The sequence below is a fragment of the Haliotis rubra genome, unplaced genomic scaffold (assembly GCF_003918875.1).
Source record: "Haliotis rubra isolate DU_JTF1 unplaced genomic scaffold, ASM391887v1 Scf568, whole genome shotgun sequence".
Lineage (NCBI taxonomy): Eukaryota > Metazoa > Mollusca > Gastropoda > Lepetellida > Haliotidae > Haliotis > Haliotis rubra.
The window spans coordinates 198187-223185 of NW_025767266.1; the positions used below are offsets into that span (position 1 = coordinate 198187).

At 40.7% G+C, this 24999-nt stretch overlaps 1 protein-coding gene across 1 annotated transcript; it reads left to right on the forward strand.

Moving 5' to 3' along the window:
• The first annotated feature begins 1615 nt into the window (after nt 1-1615).
• Nucleotides 1616-21078, forward strand: LOC124254193 (potassium voltage-gated channel protein Shaw-like). The gene is made up of 4 exons (XM_046688079.1): nt 1616-2030; nt 14778-15077; nt 19407-20448; nt 20494-21078. The coding sequence occupies exons 1-4, from the start codon at nt 1758-1760 to the stop codon at nt 20583-20585; spliced, it is 1707 nt and encodes a 568-aa protein (XP_046544035.1). The 5' UTR covers nt 1616-1757; the 3' UTR covers nt 20586-21078.
• The last annotated feature ends 3921 nt before the right edge of the window (nt 21079-24999 follow it).

Here is a 24999-nt window from a genome sequence, read left to right on the forward strand (position 1 = left end):
TGCGCGTGTTGCTCACAATAAGATACGCAGTCAAACCGTCCAATTGTTGATATATTCAGGACACTATTTAATTGGTAAAATGATTCATGTAATGTTTTGCTAAAGAGAGTTTAATTATGACATAGAAGCCGAGACCTTTAATACAATTAATGGAATTTAGGTAAGATATATACTAATCAGCAAACCAATGTCGTCTTTTTCCGACGTCGCAAAATGCATAAAACAAGTCATTACGTCAACTAAAATGTTGTATTATTATCAGTAATTTCAGTACATTTGAAGATATGGCTAGTACTCCGTTAATAATGATGCAAAATTAGTCAAACTACATCTACACAAACAGGAGAACATGGGAATCTAAGAACTAACTTAATTACATATCGGATAGGGCCATCCAAATCGCTATTCTGCTTTCTCAAGTAGATCATTGCCATTTTTTCTTATAGATTGTGAAACATTGTGATCCGCTCACATTGGGGAACTTTGTAATGGAATAGGTTGGTTCACCGTGAACACAGCATAACGACAATTTAGCGTCCGTATCCACAACAACTTTTCTCCAAGTGATCTGAGTTACATTGACCTAGTGTTAAACATAGCGGAGTAATGCCCCCTTATCATTATACGTGTATGACCTCTCTGTCGTCGGTTGACGTCATAGAAGAAAATCCATTTTTGACACTTATTGCAAGTCATTTTTAATGTTGAGCGTGTAACGTTATGCATTAGCACATAAACCCAATTCATATACACTTATGTCGTTCAGATATCAGGCTGTATTTTCTTCGCTCACACTTTCTGTAAAGATGCCAAATTAAAAAAATCGTAGCAGAGTGCTTTTATCGGTGCACGACAAAAAGCTGAGAAACTGACAGTTTTTTACCGCGTAACAAAATTTTGGACAACATGTAGCAGTGTCTATTTATAAAACCGCCGAGGTAGTCGCACTTATATTTATACCAACGGATAGGAAATTAAATATTCAACATTTCTGTGTACTTTAATAGCCGTACGCAGATCTAGGACAACAAGGGCGCAATTCTCGCACTACGTTCACTTTTCAAACCTTTTGAAAATGTGCGGCTGAAAAAAAACCTCGGCATACAGTGCCTCCACTACAGGGCTACGCCTGGCTTACGCCTGCTGGGTAGGTGGCGTAAATATAGAGCGCTACGACTGGCGTAACTTTAACTACGTCTAATATGTGCATACCGGTTTACGTTACGTCCGGGCGCACATTTTACTTACGCCCGGACCAGATTTTAACCCAAGATACAACCAACCACACACCCATCCCAATATAAAACGTCCAACATATAAAGCCAATGTTGCGATGAAATCTGTTCCTTTGGAAAAATTATATGCACGTAGTCATATTGAAAGAGCTGTATTGTGTCGTAGTCGTTTTCGTAACTCTGTTTACAATGGACACGACTCACTGAACATGTAATGACACCCCTGTACAGCCTCTCTTCTTTATCAGATGAAAAGGTCATTGTAACCCCATCCCCCGATTCAAAACGCAAGGCCATGGCCAAGACACAACCAACAGCACACCCATCCCAATATAAAACCATCCCCCGATTCAATATTTTACAAAGGACGAGCATTTTCCTCGGAAGCACGTGACTGCTATAACTACTCCTCAACTCCATTGTATCCTTGAAGTCACAAGGCATCTTTACCCAGGACACAAGGTGCTGTGTATATCATTAAGTAACTTACCTCACGGTTCCGGTCTACTCAACTTATGCACCATGTTTAAAGTGAGAGAGAAAGATTCGGCTCATGTTCTTCATGGTTTGTTGCCCGGAGCCAGAATTAATAAAACCAACAAGAAGATCACTGTCAGCACTGGCACGTCGAACGAGACTTTCATTTTTAATGTGGGTGGATCACTGTTTGAAACCTACGGATCCACCCTCAGCGGCCTTCCTTTCAGTAAGCTGGCGGATGAAGACTTTCTGAAGAAGCATTACAGGCAGGATAAGAATGATTACTTCTTCGACCGTGAGCCTGATGTTTTCAAGGCGATATTGAACTACCTTCGCACGGGGGAGCTGCACCTCCCTGCCTGGCTGTGTGGAGCGTCAGTGAAAACTGAACTGGCGTTTTGGGGCGTGGGGGAGGATGAGATTGAGGAGTGTTGCTGGACAAACTACAGCTCGTGGACGACGACGTTGGAGGCGTTGAGGAAGCTGGAGAAAGACAGGAAGGGGGCGTTGGAGCACGTTGACGAGAGTCGGTATTGTTCATCTTCCAGGTGGCAGAGAATTCGGCAAAAGGCATGGGTCTTTATGAATAACCCACGATCTTCATTGTGGGCACAGGTAAAGTGAATTCTTCCTTCTTCCATAAGTGTTTGTTTGTTGATTGTTGTTTAACGCCGCATTCAGCAATATTCCAGTTATATGACGGCCGTCTGTAATTAATCGAGTCGGGACCAGACAATCTGACGTCATGAACATCGATCTACCTTTTTAGAATACAATGACATGTGTCAGCCAAGTTAGCGAGCCTGTACGCTCTATCCCATTCGTCGCCTCATGGTTTGCTGGTTAAAGACCAAGTCTGACCCAGATCTCACGGGTCCTTGACCACGGTAATACATCATGTCATGTTGGCCTATATCTATTCAATTCAATCTTTATTTCATGCTGAAAGGCCACAGGCCTGTAGTACAATAATTATTTTTGTGTGGGTAGTAGTACATTCTTTCTGAGAATAACATCTTTTTTTTACTGGAATGATTCATAAAGTGATATTTCAGGATGTACTTATAATATTCATGCCAGGATGTACATACATAATATTTTGTAATGCTGGGCAAACACATAAAAATGAAATTCATCATCGATATCATTTAAAGTTGCATATTTGACAGATTCTATTTTGTTTCTTAATTCCTTGGTATCTCCCAGTTTCAATATATAAATCATGCGCAGAGCAGCAGAATCTCGCCAGTGACGATTTTATTTCCTTATGGTCAAAACTGAAAGATAATGTTCTGTATATATGGAATGTTTGTAGTAAAAGCATTTATTAGATAATGAGAGACTAGTTGACCAATTTTGAAAGAATATATCCTTAAGTCTTTGTTTAACTGAACAGACAAATTGAGAATGAGATTCTACAAATTGTTCATGCCAGGTTTTGCCGAAGCCGATAGATGATAACAGGTGTCTTATGCCTGTTACCCAGTCATGTTTTCCATGGCTATCATATAGTATCATCATATCATAACATTTCTTGGCAATCTGTATGAAGGCATTGTTAATCATTTTTAATCAGTATCTAATAATTTTTATGTTTGATTCTATGTGAATTGGATATCCTCCACATTCTCCGTAAACCATACATTTTGACGTTGCTTTATTGTTGGTTTTGTTTCTTGGTTGTTTTTTGGGGTGTTTGGGGGTTGTTTGTTGTTGTTTTGTTTTGTTGTTGTTTTTATTTGTTGTTTTATGCCAAGACACTTCTTACAAACATACAAAATGGACTTTTCTATATCATCAAAAAATTTAAAACCCCATACTTCTGCACCATACTTTAAACGCCAAAGAAACGTTACCCTCCTTCCTTAATGACGGAGGTACCTATCTTCAGCTGGCGTTGTGATGCGTGGACGTCCACTTCTTGGTCTGTCTACGGTGACCATAGTCTGGTCTGAAGCCCTGAATAAGTCTTATTACCGTGATACGGTGGCATCCGATGGCGTTGGCAAGTAAACAGCATTGTACGTCGACCCCATCTGCACCATCCCAATGGTTATTTCTCTCATTTCAGCTGTTAATCGTGGCATATTTCTACTTTTGTGTATCATATCATGTACATGTATTCTAGGCTCTCTTCATATCCTATAGAATCATTCTATATTTGAAATGGATGCAAATACTGCTTAAAAATTGCTGCGTTTTGGCGATTGATATTGCTCTGTGTAAACAGAAAATGGAAAAATGTTATTTTACAAACAAAAATGTTAACAAACATAATTTTAGATGTTCCTAAACATTTTTTCACAATATCAAAGACGTTTTACTTGTTTTCACTAATGCAAATCAGCAGAAAATGTTTTATAAGACTGAAATCATAGGAATGATTATTTTACAATTTTACGCACTCTACAATAGTTGTTTCTTGATTTAATAGTTGAAAAATGGTGAGTTTAAATGGTTTACCTTTTCAAAGCAGAATTTTATTTCAATTTTATTGGACGTCTAAATCACTGTTATTGGTTTATTTCGGCATGGACGAAAATAGGACAATTTAACTCTTCTGAAAAAGATGCATTTCACTAAATATATGAATGCATTTGAGAAATGTTTTTCGTGATTTGCATAAAGCTGTGTTGTTAAGCTTTCTTGTAAACTAATACGTTCTAAAATATCTTTGATAGTTTCTCAGTTATTCATAACGGTAGGAGGGTAACGTTTCTTTTGGTGTTTAGTGTATAACAAAACTGGATATATTTTATGCCACAAAGGAGTCATTCACAATGGTGTGCATTCCATAAATATATCTAACAATATATTCAAAACAGCAATACACACAACAGTTTAAGACAAAGGTTTCACCAAATCTGGTCTTCACGGGTCTCTTTTATAGAGTGAGTGAGTGAGTTATTATTTAACGTCACATCGGCAATATCTCAGCCATATCGTGATGACTTAAATAGATGTATGCTGAAGCATGGTCATTTGGTTTTATGATTAAATCAGTAGCCTATAATTGTGTTTCATACCGTTTGTTGGATACACATGAGGTTGGCACAGTTGGTGTCCTATTTGAGGATTGAGTGTTGCTAATAACAATCAGATACTGTAGATATGATAAACAATTATCAAAATATCTTTGACGGATACATGCTTGACGAGGATTACCTAGTGAAAGCATGAAAGCCATTATGTCCCTGCCGTCAATATTTGACAGCGATAACCTAACGCTCGTCAATGCTTGACAGTGATTAATTATCGTCTGTGAATACTTGACGATAACCTTGCAACAATTAATGCTTCATTATAATTACCATAAGCTCGTGGATACTTGACGGGGACTACTGAGCGATCATTAATACTTGGATGTGATTAAATAGCGTATGAATCCTTTACAGTGGTTGCCTAGCAACAAAGAAATTGTCGGTCTGAATATTCCCAGGCCTATTCCGGATTGTTCCAGTTTTACCCAGAGAGTTAGAGAAAGTTCTGGAAGCTTTTGGATTCATTTAAATTGACGCCAGTCTCCTCAGCTATCTCATATCATGTCTAACATTGTAAGATCAAAGATCATTTTAACCCTGGATACTCAACCCAGGCCTATTTTGGAGGTTTTGACTGACTGAGTTTGGTTTTATTCAATGCTTTTAGCAATATTCCAGCAATATCACTGTTTTGACACCAGAAATGGGCTTAAAATATTGTGCCCATTTATAGAATCGAACCCGGTTATTCGGCGTGACGAGCCAACGCTTGTTAATTACTAATACTGCGTATAACCGCATCCCTTCTTTGGCTTTTTGAATATTGCTTGGAATACAAGTACTTTTATAAAGAAGCGTAGTAGGGTACAAAGTTTTAAAATATATTTTAGTCTGACTATCGCCTACGTAGGACTTAATATCTCCTACATAGGACTTAATATCTCTAACGTAGGACTTAATATGCGTAGGAGATACTAAGTTACTACGTAAAGAGATACTCAAGTACTACGTAAGAGATACCCTAAATAGACTACTACGTAGGAGATACTAATACCTCACGTAGGAGATACTAAGTACTACGTAGGAGATGATACTAAGTTCCCACGTAGGAGATACTAAGTACTAGTTCTACGTAGGAGATACTAAGTACTAAGTACTACGTAGGAGATACTAAGTACTACGTAGGAGATACTAAATACTAAGTCCTACATAGGAGATACTAAGTCCTACGTAGGAGATACTATAACCTCTGTAGGAGATACTAAGTCCTACGTTAGAGAAACTAAGTCTCTTGTCGTAGGAGATACTAAGTCCTACGTAGGAGATACTAAGTACTACGTAGGGGATACTAAGTACTACGTAGGAGGAGATGCTAAGTCCTACGTAGGAGATACTAAGTACTACGTAGGAGATAATGAGACATAATTCTCATCAAAACAACATTTTTCAGGTAAAGTCTATTATTTACTTGTGGTATTGTGTAAAATCATCTTATCAACACTTTTGCTACATATTTTGACGATTGTTTGAACACAATAGGTAATTAATGGATTTTTTAAAAATACAAAACGCCTATGCGTTTCCTTTTTGGGGGATATTCAGTGAAAAATATAAACTAACGCCCAAAAGAAAGCCGATTTGAAGCTCGAAAGCTAAAAAACAACAAAACATTAATGATCAACATAAATGGTACAATATGTATCATCAATATGTACTGTCTATCAATATAATAGTATTTGTCACACAATAACCCGTTTGAAAAACCCTAGATCCCCCTCCGACTAATGTTTAATGATTGATAATAAATATATATCCAGTGAACCATATAAACTAACGTCCAAAAGGCAACTTGGCAGCCGATTTAATGCTCGATAGCGAAAAGACAACAAAACATAAATGATCAACATACAATATGTACCATCAATATGTCTGAGTCTGAGTTTGGTTTTACAGCGCTTTTAGCAATATTCAACAATATCACGACAGGGGACACCAGAAATTGGCTTCTAAATTGTACTCATGTGGGGAATCAGACCCTGATCTTCGGCGATATTGAACTACCTTCGCACGGGGAGCTGCACCTCCCTGCCTGGCTGTGTGAGCGTCAGTGAAAACTGAACTGGCGTTTTGGGGCGTGGGGAGGATGAGATTGAAGGGTGTTGCTGGACAAACTACAGCTCGTGGACGACTACGTTGGAGGCGTTGAGGAAGCTGGAGAAAGACGGAGGAAGGGGCGTTGGAGCACGTTGACGAGAGTCAGTATTGTTCATCTTCCGGGTGGCAGAGGGGAATTCGGCAAAAGGCATGGGTCTTTATGAATAACCCACGATCTTCATTGTGGGCACAGGTAAAGTGAATTCTTCCTTCTTCCATAAGTGGTTGTTTGTTGATTGTTGTTTAACGCCGCATTCAGCAATATTCCAGTTATATGACGGCCGTCTGTAATTAATCGAGTCTGGACCAGACAATCTGACGTCATGAACATCGATCTATCTTTTTAGAATACAATGACATGTGTCAGCCAAGTTAGCGAGCCTGTACGCTCTATTCCATTCGCCGCCTCATGGTTTGCTGGTTAAAGACCAAGTCTGTCCCAGATCTCACGGGTCCTTGACCACGGTAATATATCATGTCATGTTGGCCTATATCTATTCAATTCAATCTTTATTTCAAGCCGAAAGGCCACAGGTCTGTAGTACAATAATTATTCAGGTGTGGGTAGTAGTACATTCTTTAACAGAATACATTCTTTTTTTACTGGAATTATTCATAAATGATATACGCTTATGAGTTTCAGGATGTACATAATAATATTTTGTAATGCTGGGCAAACACATAAAGGATGAAATTCATCATCGATATCATTTAAGTTGCATATTTGACAGATTCTATTTTGTTTTTTAATTCCTTGGTATCTCCCAGTTTCAATATATAAATCATGCGCAGAGCAGCAGAATATCGCCAGTGACGATTTTTATTTCCTTATGGTCAAAACTGAAAGATAATGTTCTGTATATATGGAATGTTTGTAGTAAAAGCATTTATTAGATAATGAGAGACTAGTTGACCAATTTTGAAAGAATATGTCTTTAAGTCTTTGTATAACTGAACAGACAATATGAGAATCAGATTCTACAAATTGTTCATGCCAGGAATTGCCGAAGCCGATAGATGATAACAAGTGTCTTATGCCTGTTACCCAGTCAGGTTTTCCATTGCTATCACATAGTATCATCATATCATAACATCTTGGCAATCTGTATGAAGGCATTGTTAATAATTTTAATCAGTATCTAATAATTTTTATGTTTGATTCTACGTTAATTGGATATCCTCCACATTCTCCGTAAACCATACATTTTGACGTGGCTGTTTTTCTTGGGTTTTCTGTTTGTTTGGGTTTTTTTGTTTTTGTTGTTTTTTTGCCATGACACTTCTTACAAACATACAAATGGACTTTTCTATAACATCAAAAAATTTAAAACCCCATACTTCTGCACCATACATTAAACGCCAAAAGAAACGTTACCCTCCTTCCTTAATGACGGAGGTACCTATATTCAGCTGGCGTTGTGATGCGTGGACGTCCACTTCTTGGTCTGTCTACGGTGACCATAGTCTGTCTGAAGCCCTGAATAAGTCTTATTACCGTGATACGGTGGCATCCGATGGCGTTGGAAACAGCATTGTACGTCGACCCCATCTGCACCATCCCAATGGTTATTTCTCTCATTTCAGCTGTTAATCGTGGCATATTTCTCGTACTTGTGTATCATATCATGTATTCTAGGCTCTCTTCATATCCTATAGAATCATTCTATATTTGAAATGGATGCAAATACTGTTTGAATATTGCTGCGTTTTGGCGATTGATATTGCTCTGTGTAAACAGAAAATGGTAAAATGTTATTTTACAAACAAAAATGTTAACAAACATAATTTTTTAGATGTTCCTAAACATTTTTTCACAATATCAAAGACACGTTTTACTTGTTTTCACTAATGCAAATCAGCAGAAAATGTTTTATAAGACTGAAATCATAGGAATGATTATTTTACAATTTTACGCACTCTACAACAGTTGTTTCGTGTTTTAATAGTTGAAAAATGGTGAGTTTAAATGGTTTACCTTTTTTTCAAAGCAGAATTTTATTTCAACCTTTGTTTTGGACGTCTAAATCACTGTTATTGGTTTATTTCGCCATGGACGAAAATAGGACAATTTAACTCTTCTGAAAAAGATGCATTTCACCTAAATATGAATGCATTTGAGAAATGTTTTTCGTGATTTGCATAAAGCTGTGTTGTTAAGCTTTCTTGTAAACTAATACGTTCTAAAATATCTTTGATAGTTTCTCAGTTATTCATAACGGTAGGAGGGTAACGTTTCTTTTGGTGTTTAGTGTATAACAAAACTGGATATATTTTATGCCACAAAGGAGTCATTCACAATGGTGTGCATTCCATAAATATATCTAACAATATATTCAAAACAGCAGTACACACAACAGTTTAAGACAAAGGTTTCACCAAATCTGGTCTTCACGGGTCTCTTTATAGAGTGAGTGAGTGAGTTATTATTTAACGTCACATCGGCAATATCTCAGCCATATCGTGACGACTTTCATAGATGAATGCTGAAGCATGGTCATTTGGTTTTATGATTAAATAAGTAGCCTATAATTGTGTTTCATACCGTTTGTTGGATACACATGAGGTTGGCACAGTTGGTGTCCTATGTTGAGTGTTGCTAATGACAACCAGATACTGTAGATATGATAAACAATTATCAAAATATCTTTGACGGATACATGCTTGACGAGGATTACCTAGTGAAAGCATGAACGCCTTTACGTCCCTGCCGTCAATATTTGACAGCGATAACCTAACGCTCGACAATGCTTGACAGTCATTAATTATCGTCTGTGAATTCTTGACGATAACCTTGCGACAATTAATGCTTCATTATAATTACCATAAGCTCGTGGATACTTGACGGGGACAACTGAGCGATCATTAATACTTGGATGTGATTAAATAGCGTATGAATACTTTACAGTGGTTGCCTACCAACAAAGAAATTGTCGGTCTGAATATTCCCAGGCCTATTCCGGATTGTTCCAGTTTTACCCAGAGAGTTAGAGAAAGTTCTGGAAGCTTTTGGATTCAGTTAAATGGGCGCCAGTCTCCTCAGCTATCTCATATCATGTCTAACATTGTAAGAAGATCAAAGATCATTTTTAACCCTGGATACTCAACCCAGGCCTATTTTGGAGGTTTTGAATATTATTAGACTGTATTCAATGCTATGATCAAGGCTTGTACGTTATTGTAACACTGTTTTTGTGCCACCACTTTATTTTGTACTGTCATTATTTATAGAATTCTGTTGTAGTTATTTGCATTAATTTACTTTGTTAATTGTAATACTGCGTATAATTACATCACTTCTTTGCTTTTTTTGTTTGCTTGAATCCAAGTTCTTTTATAAAGAAGCGTAGTAGGGACAAGGTGAAAAATATTTTAGTCTGACTATCGCCTACGTAGGACTTAATATCTCCTACATAGGACTTAATATCTCTAACGTAGGACTTAATAACTCCGACATAGGACTCAATATCTCCCACGTAGGACTTAATATGCGTAGGAGATACTAAGTACTACGTAGGTGATACTAAGTACTAAGTCCTACATAGGAGATACTAAGTCCTACGTAGGAGATACTAAGTACTACGTAGGAGATACTATAACCTCCGTAGGAGATACTAAGTACTACGTAGGAGATACTATAACCTCCGTAGGAGATACTAAGTCCTACGTTAGAGAAACTACGTCTTACGTAGGAGATACTAAGTACTACGTAGGGGATACTAAGTACTACGTAGGAGATATTAAGTCCTACGTAGGAGATACTAAGTACTACGTAGGAGATAATGAGACATAATTCTCATCAAAACAACATTTTCAGGTAAAGTCTATTATTTACTTGTGGTATTGTGTAAAATCATCTTATCAACACTTTTGCTACATATTTTGACGATTGTTTGAACACAATAGGTAATTAATGGATTTTTTAAAAATACAAAACGCCTATGCGTTTCCTTTTTGGGGGATATTCAGTGAAAAATATAAACTAACGCCCAAAAGAAAGCCGATTTGAAGCTCGAAAGCTAAAAAACAACAAAACATTAATGATCAACATAAATGGTACAATATGTATCATCAATATGTACTGTCTATCAATATAATAGTATTTGTCACACAATAACCCGTTTGAAAAACCCTAGATCCCCCTCCGACTAATGTTTAATGATTGATAATAAATATATATCCAGTGAACCATATAAACTAACGTCCAAAAATAACTTGGCAGCCGATTTAATGCTCGATAGCGAAAAGACAACAAAACATAAATGATCAACATACAATATGTACCATCAATATGTCTGAGTCTGAGTTTGGTTTTACGGCGCTTTTAGCAATATTCCAGCAATATCACGGCGGGGGACACCAGAAATTGGCTTCACAAATTGTACTCATGTGGGGAATCGAACCCTGGTCTTCGGCGTGACGAGCGAACGCTTTATCCACTAGGCTACCCCACCGCCCCACCATCAATATGTGCTAAAGCTTTGTGTAAAAAGTCAAAACAATACAATGAGCAATTAATTAAATATGGCTGGCAATGTCCATGTGGGGTGCACAAAACAGTTTTTCAATACCTGTCCAAATGGTGAGCTCGGCACAACATGACCATAGGTGGTGTTGGGTGTCACACTAGTAGCGTGTGTGACCTTAATTGGCTTCAATGCAGGCAAACCTCCTTTGCAATGATTTCGTCAGTCGCCTGATGACTACACGTCGGGTGCGTCGCCATTCCTCATGGGGGGCCGCAATGACTTCATCTATGTGTTTTTCATGCCATTAATAATGGGTAATATTTAGGGGAATCCCCAACTTAATACTCGCTTTTCTATCTCACCTACTGAAGAGCTCGGTATCCTAGCTAGGATCGGTAGCTCAAGTTAGGACAGGGATAGGATCGTTTCGAGAATGGGTCTTATCCTAACGGTAGGAAGTCCTAACTCTTGTCCTAACTAGTTAAGATCTGTCTTAGCAGGGACACTCGAGAATAGACGCCCTGATGACTTCACGTGGGGCGCAATGACTTCATCACGGGTGTTAGGTGGTTGTGCCAACGTTAAATTTGTCCATGATATCCCAAATGTACTCTATGTAATTACCGTCTGGAGAACAAGCTAGCCAGGGTAAAACATGGACGTTGTTGACGTTAAGGAAGTTTTGAACCACGTCAGCAGTTTTAGAGGCCTGGCGTTGTCGTTTCGGAACATGGTATCCTGTGGCTGTTGACGAAGCAATGGAAGCACAGCAGGGTGTAGGATCTCATCTCTTTAGCGTACGGCATTCAAGTTACCATCAACGATGACCAGTGGCGTCCTCTCGTCACCACAAATACCTCCCCACACCATGGCACTCATACCCCAAAAGGGTACGACGTCTCGTACGCGACAACGAGCAGTACGTTATCCTCTTTGACGATAAACACATTGTCTGCCATCAGAATGGAACATGCAGACCTGCTGTCGTCGGTGACAAACGCCTCAATTGTTGCAATTCTCGCCCATCTCAGTCTTCGACGACGATGTTCATTGATCAACAGCGGGCCGCTGTAGTGTCTGTAGTCTCTAATACCTACTGCCATTATCTTCTTGCTACTGCTTGTTGTTGAACAGAAGACACAAAGCATTCGACGTCGATGACGTCACAGGCAAGAATCTGTTACGCAGATGCCAAGTGCATAGGTATCGACCCTCAGGGGGCGTGGTCGCCCTTGGTCTGTCTGTTCTTGGCTTGTCTCTTGCTCAACCTGTTATTTTGACTCGCTGAATCAAGTCGCCTACAGTATTACGGGATCAGTTCAATGTCATTGCAACATGGGTCTGTGATACCACCATTTGCAGCATTCCTATGGCCCTCTCGCGCTGTTCTTGTGTTAACATGGGCATTTCTTTAGTGGCTTTTTCTTCATACTGCATCTTTAACATGTGAACTGAACAGTTTTTATACCATTGTGCATGTGCAATTTCTATACACGCAAATCACGTGATTTCTGCAAAAAAATCACTATTTCAAAACACACGTCTAAAACACTGCAGCCTTTGTACGGATTCGTGGTGTAAGGATTGGATTGGTAACGTTTCCGTGAAAATATCTGTTTCTCAACAATCTAAATTTTTTTAGTTGCCATGCTTCTTTTGGACGTTAGCTTACATACAATAAAACTGACAAACACGCTTTTCAATATTCGTGGGGCTACAAATCACCCTACGGATATCACTGGTAATTATCGAGCAGTCATTAATACTTGAGGTCGATTTTGTAGCCCCATGAAAATTGCTGCTAATTACCAAGCACCAATTAATACTTGAGGTCGATTTTGTAGCCCCATCGAATATCACTGGTAATTTCCGAGCGCCCGTGAATACTTGGGGTTTTCATTGTAGCCCCATCGAATATCACTGGTAATTTCCGAGCGCCCGTGAATACTTGGGGTTTACATTGTAGCCCCATCGAATATCACTGGTAATTTCCGAGCGCCCGTGAATACTTGGGGTTTTCATTGTAGCCCCATCGAATATCACTAGTAATTTCCGATGGCCCGTGAATACTTGACCCTGATAACATTGTGCCGCTTAATTACTTGTGGTGATTCGATAGAGCCCAGCCAGAATGTGGTGCCTTGTGACATGCGGAAGCTAATACTACAATGACTTGGTATGGGTGAGTGAGTGAGTTTGTTGTTACGCCTCATTTAGCAATATTCCAACAATATCACAGCGGGGGACACCAGAAATGGGCTTCATACATTGTACCCACGTGGCGTCTTCGGCGTGACGAGCCAACGCTTTAACCGCTAGGCTACCCCACCGCTCCTGACTTTACTGAAGAAGAAGCGATAAGGACAACATGACCTGCTTTCATACCAATGCAGCTTTGCCGCTGTACATACATATTACAAATACAATGTAGTGTAGAAGAAAGTTGAATTTTGATATTTTGTGATTACTTCCAAAATGCTAGCCGTACGTAATGTATTGTGAAATTGATTAGATGAAGGATGTGATTATTATATAATCTGCAAAAAAACACGGAAGTTAAAAAATGGAAACATCTGACGGGATTTGGATAATATTCATACAGTGTGAACAACAAATATGAATTTCTCATTCTGCATGCGTCAGGTGTGATTTGTGCGGGCCGAATAAAGTATCACGCAGTCACGTGACTGAGTAGTTAGCAATGTTGCCCAGCAACTCTTTGTGATCAAACCTGAGGACAAGTATTTTCCCCAGCTTTCTCTCAAACAAAATATATATGGCCCAGCATCACCAACACCATTAGGTCAAATCACAAACAGTCCAAATCAAATGTAAAATGAATTATATATAAAGCCAATGTCATTGCATGCAGATAGTCTCATTGAAAGAGCTGCATTTTGTGGTAGTCTTGTTGGTAGCTGTGGTTACAATGGACACGACTCACTGAACACCTCAGGACTGCCTTCTGCAGCCTCTTTAGTATCAAATGAAAAGGCCATTGTAACCCCCAACCCCCGCCCAGCCCCCTCCAATTCTTTTAAAAAGGACGGAAGCACGTGACTGCTGTAACTGCTCCTCAACTCCATTGTATCCTTGAAGTCACAAGGCATCTTTACCCAGGACACAAGGTGCTGTATATATCATTAAGTAACTTACCTCACGGTTCCGGTCTACTCAACCTATGCACGATGTTTAAAGTGAGAGAGAAAGATTCGGCTCATGTTCTTCATGGTTTGTTGCCCGGAGCCAGAATTAATAAAACCAACAAGAAGATCACTGTCAGCACTGGCACGTCGAACGAGACTTTCATTTTTAATGTGGGTGGATCACTGTTTGAAACCTACGGATCCACTCTCAGCAGCCTTCCTTTCAGTAAGCTGGCGGATGAAGACTTTCTGAAGAAGCATTACAGGCAGGATAAGAATGATTATTTCTTTGATAGAAATCCTGATGTTTTCAAGGCGATATTGAACTACCTTCGCACGGGGGAGCTGCACCTCCCTGCCTGGCTGTGTGGGGCGTCAGTGAAAACTGAACTGGCGTTTTGGGGCGTGGAGGAGGATGAGATTGAGGAGTGTTGCTGGACAAACTACAGCTCGTGGACGACGACGTTGGAGGCGTTGAGGAAGCTGGAGAAGGACAGGAAGGGGGCGTTGGAGCACGTTGACGAGAGTCGGTATTGTTCATCTTCCAGGTGGCAGAGAATTCGGCAAAAGGCATGGGTCTTTATGAATAACCCACTATCTTCATCGTGGGCACAGGTAAAGTGAATTCTTCCATCTTCCATAAGTGGTTGTTTTGTTGATTGTTGTTTTACGCTGCGCTCAGTAATGTTCCAGTTATATGACGGCCGTCTGTAATTAATAGAGTCAATCCAGTGACCAGACAATCCAGTGACTGACGTCATGAACATCGATCTACCTTTTTAGAATACAATGACATGTGTCAACCAAGTCAGCGGACCTGTTCATTCGATACCGTTTGTCGCCCTTACTGCAAGCATGGTTTGCTAGTTTAAGACCAATTCTGTTCCGGATCTTCATGGGTCTCTTCTATAGATGAATGCTAAAGCATGATCAATTGCTTTTAGGATTAAATTAGTGGCCTATATGTGTGTTTTTCATACCGTTTGTTGGATACACTTGGCATGGGCACAATTGGTGTCCTAGTTTGAGGATTGACAGTGGTACTGTAAATATATAGAGGATATTATATGGGTGCCCATGTCATACTATGTTTACGACACGAGTGCCTAAATGTATTTCCCTTGGAGAGCGAGGGGTATACCGATATTTAGGCACGAGTGTCGTAAACGTAGTATGATATGGGCACGAATATAATATTCTGTTTATTACCGAAGTCGTCAAATTAAGAAAAATATACCCAAATCTACTTTCAAACATAGGCTGGCTGCCCGCCGTCGCTGCATGTATAACGCAACGTCACAGAAGAAACGTGACGTCATATCATTGTTCATGACGTCACGTCACCATGGCAAAGTGATATTTTGCCCTAGGGCATCGTATGAAAAATATGAAACGCGATATTTTCGCCCTCGTAGGTATTAACATACACAATTATCAAAATATCTTTGAAAATCATATTTGATGGATACATGCTTGACGATGATTTGCATAGTGGTAGTGAAAACTTGAAAGTGATTACCTACCGGTCCTGAATATTTCGAGGTGAAAACCCAGCGCTTGTCAATACTCGATAGTGGTTAATCATTGTCCTTTATTACGGTTTACTCCCATAAGAACTACATCCCACGTCAACTACATCCCAAATTAACTACAGGGATTAATTAGGGATTAATTATCTGAGTAGAGGCACCCCCATGGCATGTAATGAGCACAACCCATCAGGTCTCCCAGAAGAACTACATGCTTAAAATCAAAACTGTTGAGTAGCTTGATACAGTCTAACTGACCAGTACCTTATGTTGTTGTAAAGGTAATCTAATAACCAGAAAGTAAAGGACTGAGAGAGAAGGGTATGCTGTAGTCAGTGACAATGACCTAGAGACAATTTATACTTAAGAAATGCATTTCTTTTCTAAGATGCCAAATTTAATACTTTCTAAGGATATTTACGATTAATTTAAGGCAGAAAACAAACGACGGTGTCGGTGACCTAAATTAAGAATCCTCGCGCAGGGCTAACTGGCGCGCTGTTCTATTGATGTGTCTGTCCCCCTACGTTAAGACGAACGTTACCAGAAAAAAACAAATGATAACAGTTTGATGACGGTGTACGTTCGGATTAAATATCTTCTCTGAATTATTTTAATTACATCTGTGATTAACGTAAACCATATGGGGCAATATGAGCGTCGCATTTCTACTACCAACGTAAGTTTAGATCAGTACATCCAGACGAAGCTGAGTAGTCAAGCGACATTCCACGATTGCATTGTGGGAATGTAAACATTGCGAACGTTACCGTGTCGCTGAAAACTTGTGAGTCGAATTGAGACATTTTAACCGTCGTAAAACATAAACGTAATGTTTCCGCCAGTGATGTTAGCTGCGTGAAGCAACTGCAAACCAAGAAACGGGATGCAACGGAGTAGTTTACTGTAGGAGGCCGTACGAGGCGATGACAACTGACATGCATCGTGACGTCGCTTACATTGTGACGTAATGTAAAATGGTTCGATTACGAAGGGGCACACTAGAATGGTGCAGTGGCGGGACAACGTCATTCAATTGTTACGTCATCAAAACAACTATACCTTTATTGTAATTGTTTTTATTGTTCTAACCGCTAGGCATCTTAGAATTCATTTTAATTACCGTAAGCTCATGGATACTTGACGGCGACTACTGAACGATCATTCATACTTTAATGTGATTACCCATCTAATTAATGAAACAGTGATGTCCTAGCAACAAAGAAATTGTTGGCCTGGAAATTCTCATATTACGTCTAGCATGACGATGATTACCTGCCGCTTGGAAATTCCTTACGGTGATTCCATAACTCAATACTGATGATTACCTATCGCTTATCTATAACTCCCAGTGATTGCCTAACGCTCATCAATAGCCAAGTGCGTTTAAGACTTCATAATGATTATCTAGTTATTGTAAGTATTTGATGATTAAAGAGTTCCTATAGCAACTTAACAACAATTATCTATTGCCCATGGATAACTGACGATGATTATCTACCGCTAATAGGAATGTTATGACGAAGATTAGTAGTTTTGTCGTTTTGTAAATATAGTGCACATGGCTTTATCATATCAGAACAGTGAGTGGGTATGGTATTACGCCGCTTTTAGCAATATTCCAGCAATATTACGACAGTGGACACAAGAAATGGGCTTCACACATTGTACCCATGAGGGGAATCGAACCCGGGCCTTCGGCGTGACGAGCGGACGCTTTAACCACTAGGCTACCCCCACAGCCCACAGCGTCAAGATTACTTGAGGTCGACTTTGTATTTGGTATTTGTGGAAACTCAGTGAAAATGAGCGGCTATGAATACTTGACCCTGATTACCTGCCTTGTAGTCAGATGTCACATACGTTTTATCTGGGATTACACGGTGGCCGCGGTGGCTGAGCGGGTTAGGCGGCTGTCTCTTTGTGTGGGTTCGAATCCCGGATGGGACTCAACCCAACAAAAGTAGAATCTGTTCTATACTAAGAAAGTGTAATCCCATGTTACATATGTTATAAATGAAAGTTGTTTTCGGCATATCAAAGGGCGAATCAATCAATGAATTGAGTACACGAGGTGATAACGATGTGAGATAGTGAGAGACATGACTGTGGCGCTCACTATAATAGTCGATAATGTGATATGTGAGGGGTCGAAATTCCTAGTGACGTAAACCGTGAAGGTCCGGGTTAGAATGAACCTTCAGTAACCCATGCTTGTCGTAAGAGGCGACTAACGGGATCGGGTGGTCAGGTTCGCTGGCTTGGTTGACACATGTCATCGGTTCCCAATTACGCAGATCGATGCTCATGCTGTTGATCACTGGATTGTCTGGTCCAGACTCGATTACTTACAGACCGCCGCCATATAGCTGGGATATTGCTGGGTGCGGCGTAAAACTAAACTCAGTCACTCCTAGTGACGAATTGCATCCTGTAAACCAGTGAAACCGTGAGTTCTATCCCTGGTGACGGTTACGTTCACAAGAAAGTTGGAAGTAATGCACGTCTTTGATGTTAACTTCTTGTGAGACCTAACAAAGATAATCAGGGCGAGCCAGCATATAAACACGATTGTTTGTTTCTTTGCTTGCCTGTTTGTTTGTTTGTGTACGGTTGAGAAATTACTGAGATAAAAGGCTTGTGAGTCCCCTTTAAACCAGAAACATAGAGCACAGACAAGTCTATAATATTCAATACTATATTGAATAAACAATAAACAGGGTTACAATGAATGACAGTACAGATTTCCAATGCAATAGAGTTAAGTCACAAATCTAAAGTACTGGGTCACAAATCTAAAATATTTACTCACCAAAGTATCGATATTCCCAGTAAAAACAGATGCACTGATTGAAGATTGTTGACAGCTGTTGAATTCAGTGTAGACGAGGCCTCTTGAAAAGTAGATGTTAGTAGACAGACGAGCGTAAATTCAAAGTAGTAGTAGTCCCCTCATACATCTCAACAACCATCCCTTATATACCTATTATACAGAAGAAGAAGCCACAGCACGCCAGAATCATGTAGAAATTACTCACAGCTTCTCACAATCCGACCGGAAGCAAAGCAAACAAAGTGCAGGTAACTCCCAAGCCCACTCTCAACATGTGAAAATACATAGCATAAGTTCAAGTTGTGAGTTCAAATCCACTCAGCGCTTTTAACTTTTGTGACCCATAACAACTGAAAGTTATTTAATGTGGCATTATAATAAACGCATTCTCATAACAGTTTGTTTTTTAAGTTTCTGCTGATTTACTTACCGGTATCCAATATGGCTGGAATATTACTGAGTGCAAGGACCTACTTTGTTTCCGGCTTCCGTCACACATTAAACTGTTACGCCGTCACCACGGCAGTATTTTACAAGGCAACGTTGAACCAGGGTCATTCACTAACTCATGTTTCATTTCAGGTTTTTGGTTTGATATCAATGAAGTTCGTGCTCCTGTCTATCTTCTCATTCTGCGCTGAGACACACGACAGTTTTCACACTTCCGGTTCACAAACAGACTTGCAATTGTCATTGAAAAACGGCAGTGACGTCAACGACTCCCATGATGCCTCTGGCGTCCACATCCACCCATCGCTGTTTATCATTGATGTCACATGTGTGGCCTACTTTCTTCTAGAGTTTATTACAAAGTTCATATTCTCCCCAAGCAAGTTGAAATATTTCATACTACCAATGACTATAATGGACATCATAGCTCTGATCCCGGATATCGTCGAGATGTCGTATCGTCTGTCTACTTCAAACTACTACTCACGTGACACACTCGACGTACTTCCGATAATGCGCATCACAAGGATCTTCCGTATTTTCCGCCTCATGCGTCACATTCCAGGTTTATGGATCCTGTTCTACACCCTCAAGGCGAGTTTAAAAGAGCTTCTTCTCATGCTGTTGTTCTTGTTCGTGGGGATGCTTGTGTACTCTTCCCTCATCTACTTTGCCGACGACAGGAGCATATTTACCAGCATCCCTGAAGGGTTCTGGTGGGCGCTCATCACCATGACAACGGTCGGATATGGCGACATGTTTCCGGTGACGAACGTTGGCTACCTTGTTGGCTCAGCTACAGCTGTCTCAGGCCTGCTGATGATCGGGTTCACAGTCCCCATACTCGTCAACAACTTTCTGTTGTATTACACTCACACCCAATCCGCAATGGTGAGAGAACGGAATAGGGAACAGAGGATCAAACGCATTGAAGCTGAATCCAAGAAACGAAGACCTAGCTTGTTCTGGATATTATCATCAAAAGTGCAACCGACAGGGCCAACGATGACAAATACGTCATCGTTAGCCTCAATGGCTGACAAAGTGTCAAAAAGTATTGTGAAAAACACTTCAAAGGTGGCTGCAATGGCAGGTAGCGAGACCAACAGTGTTGACCAAACGTTTCATTTGATGGCAGGAAATGTGTCCAAGCCTACCAACAATGCAGAAACGCCATCTGCAGAGAACGAGTTAAATACTACCAAAAATGAAGACGCGTCATCTGCAGAGAATGAGTTAAAGACTACCGACAATACAGATGCTTCAACTGCAGACAGTATGTTAAAAACTACCGAAACGACATATATGTGAACTGCAGACAGCATGATAAGGTCTACAGACAAGACATCAACGTCAACTGCAGACAGCACGTTAAAGACTACCAACCAGACAGTGACTAATAAAGGTCAATCCCCTCTTCCATGGAATACAATCTGTCAGTAATAATTTCCAAAGGCAGAAAAGCTGTCAAAAATGTGGCAAAATGATTGAGATGCCAGCATCTCTGGAACAAGGTGTCAAAATGTGCTGACAAAACAGATACGTCAATTTAAGCGTTTATGTAAGGGGTCCCTAGCGGAAAGACTTGACAAATATACTCGACAAAATAAGTTAGGGATATTTCTAGTTTTATGATTGATATTTTATCAGTGAGTCAGTTGATAAATAGATCAATATTCATAATTTCAAAATTAACATATATCCCTAACTATTTTTGTCCAGTATATGTTACAGATACAGGGAGGAATGTTATGACGAAGATTAGTGGTTTTGTCGTTTTGTAAATATAGTACACATCGCTTTACCTCATCATATCAGAACAGTGAGTGAATGTGAGTATGGTATTACTCCGCTTTTAGCAACATCACGGCGGGGGACACCAGAAATGGGCTTCACACGTTGTACCCATGTGGGGAATCGAACCCAGGTCTTCGGCGTGACGAGCGGACGCTTTAACCACTAGGCTACCCCACCGCCACTCTAATAAAGTCTCCGGAAACGAGACGTGCCATTGGGAGAACGAGTCACGATCATGAAACCGAACTTCATGCAACAGTCATAGTATAAACCATACACGTCGCTGTACAGCAAGACAATGGTATTGTTTCGTTGCATACCTTAAAATTACTGAAGTAGTATGCATATTTCCAGAAATATATCATTCAATGGCAATTTAAAAATACACTTAATAACATAGGCTCAGCATGAGTAGCCTTGTGAAGCAATCGTTTTGAAAGCGAAGTGTCGTGTCCCGCCCCGATACATTTTTAAAAAATCATTGAAAAGACTAAGTGTGATGGTTGTCGGGTAAACAACTGATGACACATAAGGTAAACTATGTGTTATTTGAGGTTGACATACTTGGGTGGGTCGCTTGTAAATAGTTTTCTCGTTGGTACAACTGCGACTTCTGCCTCCTTTGATGTCAGGCTGACATCACTGTCAGCTGGGATGGTGATGTTCACTCAGTACACTCAATGCCGTTTAGAAAGGGGTCAAATGTAAAATATGTTATATTTGGGATTCTGCTTTCACAGTAAAGAACATAAGTCTCTTATCCTTCATGCTTGTCGTAAAAGGCGACTATGCTTGTCGTAAGAGGCAACTAACGGGATCGGGTGGTCAGGCTCGCTGACTTGGTTGACACATGTCATCGGTTCCCAACTGCGCAGATCGATGCTCATGCTGTTGATCACTGGATTGTCTGGTCCAGACTCGATTATTTACAGACAGCCGCCTTATAGCTGAAATATTGCTGAGTGCGGCGTAAAACTATGCCCACTCACTCACTCACTCACTCACTCTCTTATCCTTCATACTTTCCCTGACCACCACCAGGTTAATGAATGAATAACTTTGTCGGCACTTGTGCACGTGCTTCTCGTACACCTGGCTGTTCCTCTCTTTTATATTCCTCCCTCGTTACAAACAGTGAACTGTGTAAATATTTTAAAATCATTTGTTAAACAACGTTTTCATTTTTAGGATATAAATTGTGCAAAAAAAATCACAGAGTTTGTCTGATGTGTGGATTATGATCAGTGTTTCATTGAGTAATATTTGTTTATTAGTTTTCGAGTTAGATTGCAATTAATCGGTCCGCTTTTGAGGCAAACGGACTATAACAATACCTCAGTTTTCTCGTCATTTAGTTTTAGCTTCCTTTCATTGTACCCATGTGGTGAATCGAACCCGGGTCTTCGGCGTGACGAGCGTACGCTTTAACCACTGGGCTACCCCACCGCCCCTCTTGTCGTAAGAGGCGACTAACGGGAAGTAGTGGTCAGGCTCGCTGACTTGGCGGAAGCGGCGTAAAACTAAATTCACTCATAATAATCAAGCACCAGCTTCCCAAATAGCATTCGAACGTTGGCCCAACGTTGGCAATGTTGGCAAAACCATTGCCAAAGTTGGGCCAACGTCTGAATGCTATCTGGGTTGTGTAGGGAACGCCAAACGCCTGTTCATCAGTGAAGGAGGTGAGGTGAAATTGGGTTCAACGTCGTGCTTGAGAATATTTCGCTCATATGACGACGTGCATGCGTGTGTATGTGTATGTGCGGCTGCTTGTACTAGCCCAGACTGAATCAGCTGGTTTTATAGTGCTAGCCCATTGAGATACCATGCCGCAGTGAAGCATGAATACCCCACTCAGACACATTATACTGACTCCGAGCCGACCAGTCCTTGTTGTACCCATTAATGCCGAGCGCCAGACAGGGACCAACAAGTACCATATTTTAACGTCTTTTGGTATGACGCGGTCGGGGATCGAACCCGCGACCTTCCGCTCTCCGGGCGGACGCTCTAACCACTACACCACGGAGGCGGTCCATCAGTGAATGAGTAAGAGTTGATGTTAAAACGCCGACTCACAAACGGACAAGAAACATTACTTATGACAGATATATGACAGCGGTCTGAAAATAACCCAGCGTGAAGGTCCGGGTGAGAATTGATCTTCAGTAACCCATGCTTGTCGTAAGAGGTGACTAACCGGATTGGACGTCAGGCTTGCTGACTTGGTTGACACATGTCATCGTATCCCAATTGAGTAGATCGATGTTCATGCTGTTGATCACTGGATTGCCTGGTCCAGACTCGAGTATTTACAGAACGCCGCCGTATAGCTGGAACATTAATGAGTGCGGCGTAAAACTAAACTCACTCATTCACTGTAAATAACCAGACAATCCAGTGACTGACATCATGAGCATCGATCTACGCGATTGGGATACGATGACCAAGTCAGCGAGCCTGGCCACTCTATCATGCTAATCGCCTTCGACAAGCCTGGGTCACTGAAGTTCAGTCCTAACCAAGAACTATGGTTCAGCAGCATGACCGCGTGTGTGTATGGTCGTGTACAGACCACCCTGATTACTGGCTGAGAGCGTAAAATGTGACCCATCCTCTTCGATGACCACCAAGGAGCGGTGGGGTAGCCTAATGGTAAAAGCGTTGTCTCGTCACGCCGAAGACCCGGGTTCGAATCCCCACATGGGCACAATGTGTGAAGCCCATTTCTGGCGTCCCCCGCCGTGATGTTGCTGGAATATTGCTGAAAGCGGCGTACAACCAAACTCAGTCAGTCAGTCAGTCGATGACCACCAAGCCCTAACAAATGGGACCCGTGAAGATCCGGGATAGAATAGGTCTTCAGCAACCCATGTGCTTGCCATAAAAGGCGACTATGCTTGCCATAAAAGGCGACTATGCAACGGGATCGGGTGGTCAGCAGGCTCGCTGACTTGGTTGACACATGTCATCGGTTCCCAATTGCGCAGATCGATGCTCATGCTGTTGATCACTGGATTGTCTGGTCCAGACTCGATTATTTACAGACCGCCGCCATATAGCTGGGATATTGCTGAGTGCAGCGTAAAACTAAACTACCTCACTCACTCACCCTACCAAATGGTAACGACAATTAATAGGCCACTGAGGACCTCTCACAAACCCACGGTCCAGTTTCGTCGAATTCAAATGTTTTGTTTGTTTGGTGTTCAGCAATATTTCAGCTACATGGTGGCGGTCTGTGAACAACTGAGTCTGGACCAGACAATCCAGTGATCAACAGCATGAGCATCGACCTGCGAAATTGGGAACCGATGACATGTGTCATCCAAGTCACCAAGCCTGACCACCCGATCCCGTTAGTTGCCTCTTATGACAAGCATGGGTGACTGGAGGTTCATTCTAACCCGGACCTTCACGGGTTCATACGTGAGAGTCTCTGTCAGCTTATTTCCCAAATACACTATTGTGGCGAAACTGCAGCAATTTTAATAATAGAAAAGAACATGATATATTTTCGTGAAAAAGAAGAAAACCCACACATTATCAGTTGAATCCGATTGTGTTGCCATAGCAACAAACTAAGATTAAAGGTGAGCTATAACTAGCCGTTGTTTAGTTCATGTGTTCAGTGAAAACGATATCCATTAACTCATTCTTCTTTCTGCGGAAATGTCATGCTGGTGACTTAGAATAGGTAATAGCATTTATATGATTTAGAATATTACTAAAATAATATGACTCTCACAACTAACCGGTAGACCATCCTACTCTGGATGTTCCCATGGTAACCAACAAACTTATCTGTCGGATGCTTGATGAGCATTATCTGTCGCCATATTGATTTGTTGCACCAGATAATCCAGTGATCAACAGCATGAGCATCGATCTATGCAATTGGGATACGATGACATGTGAGAACCAAGTC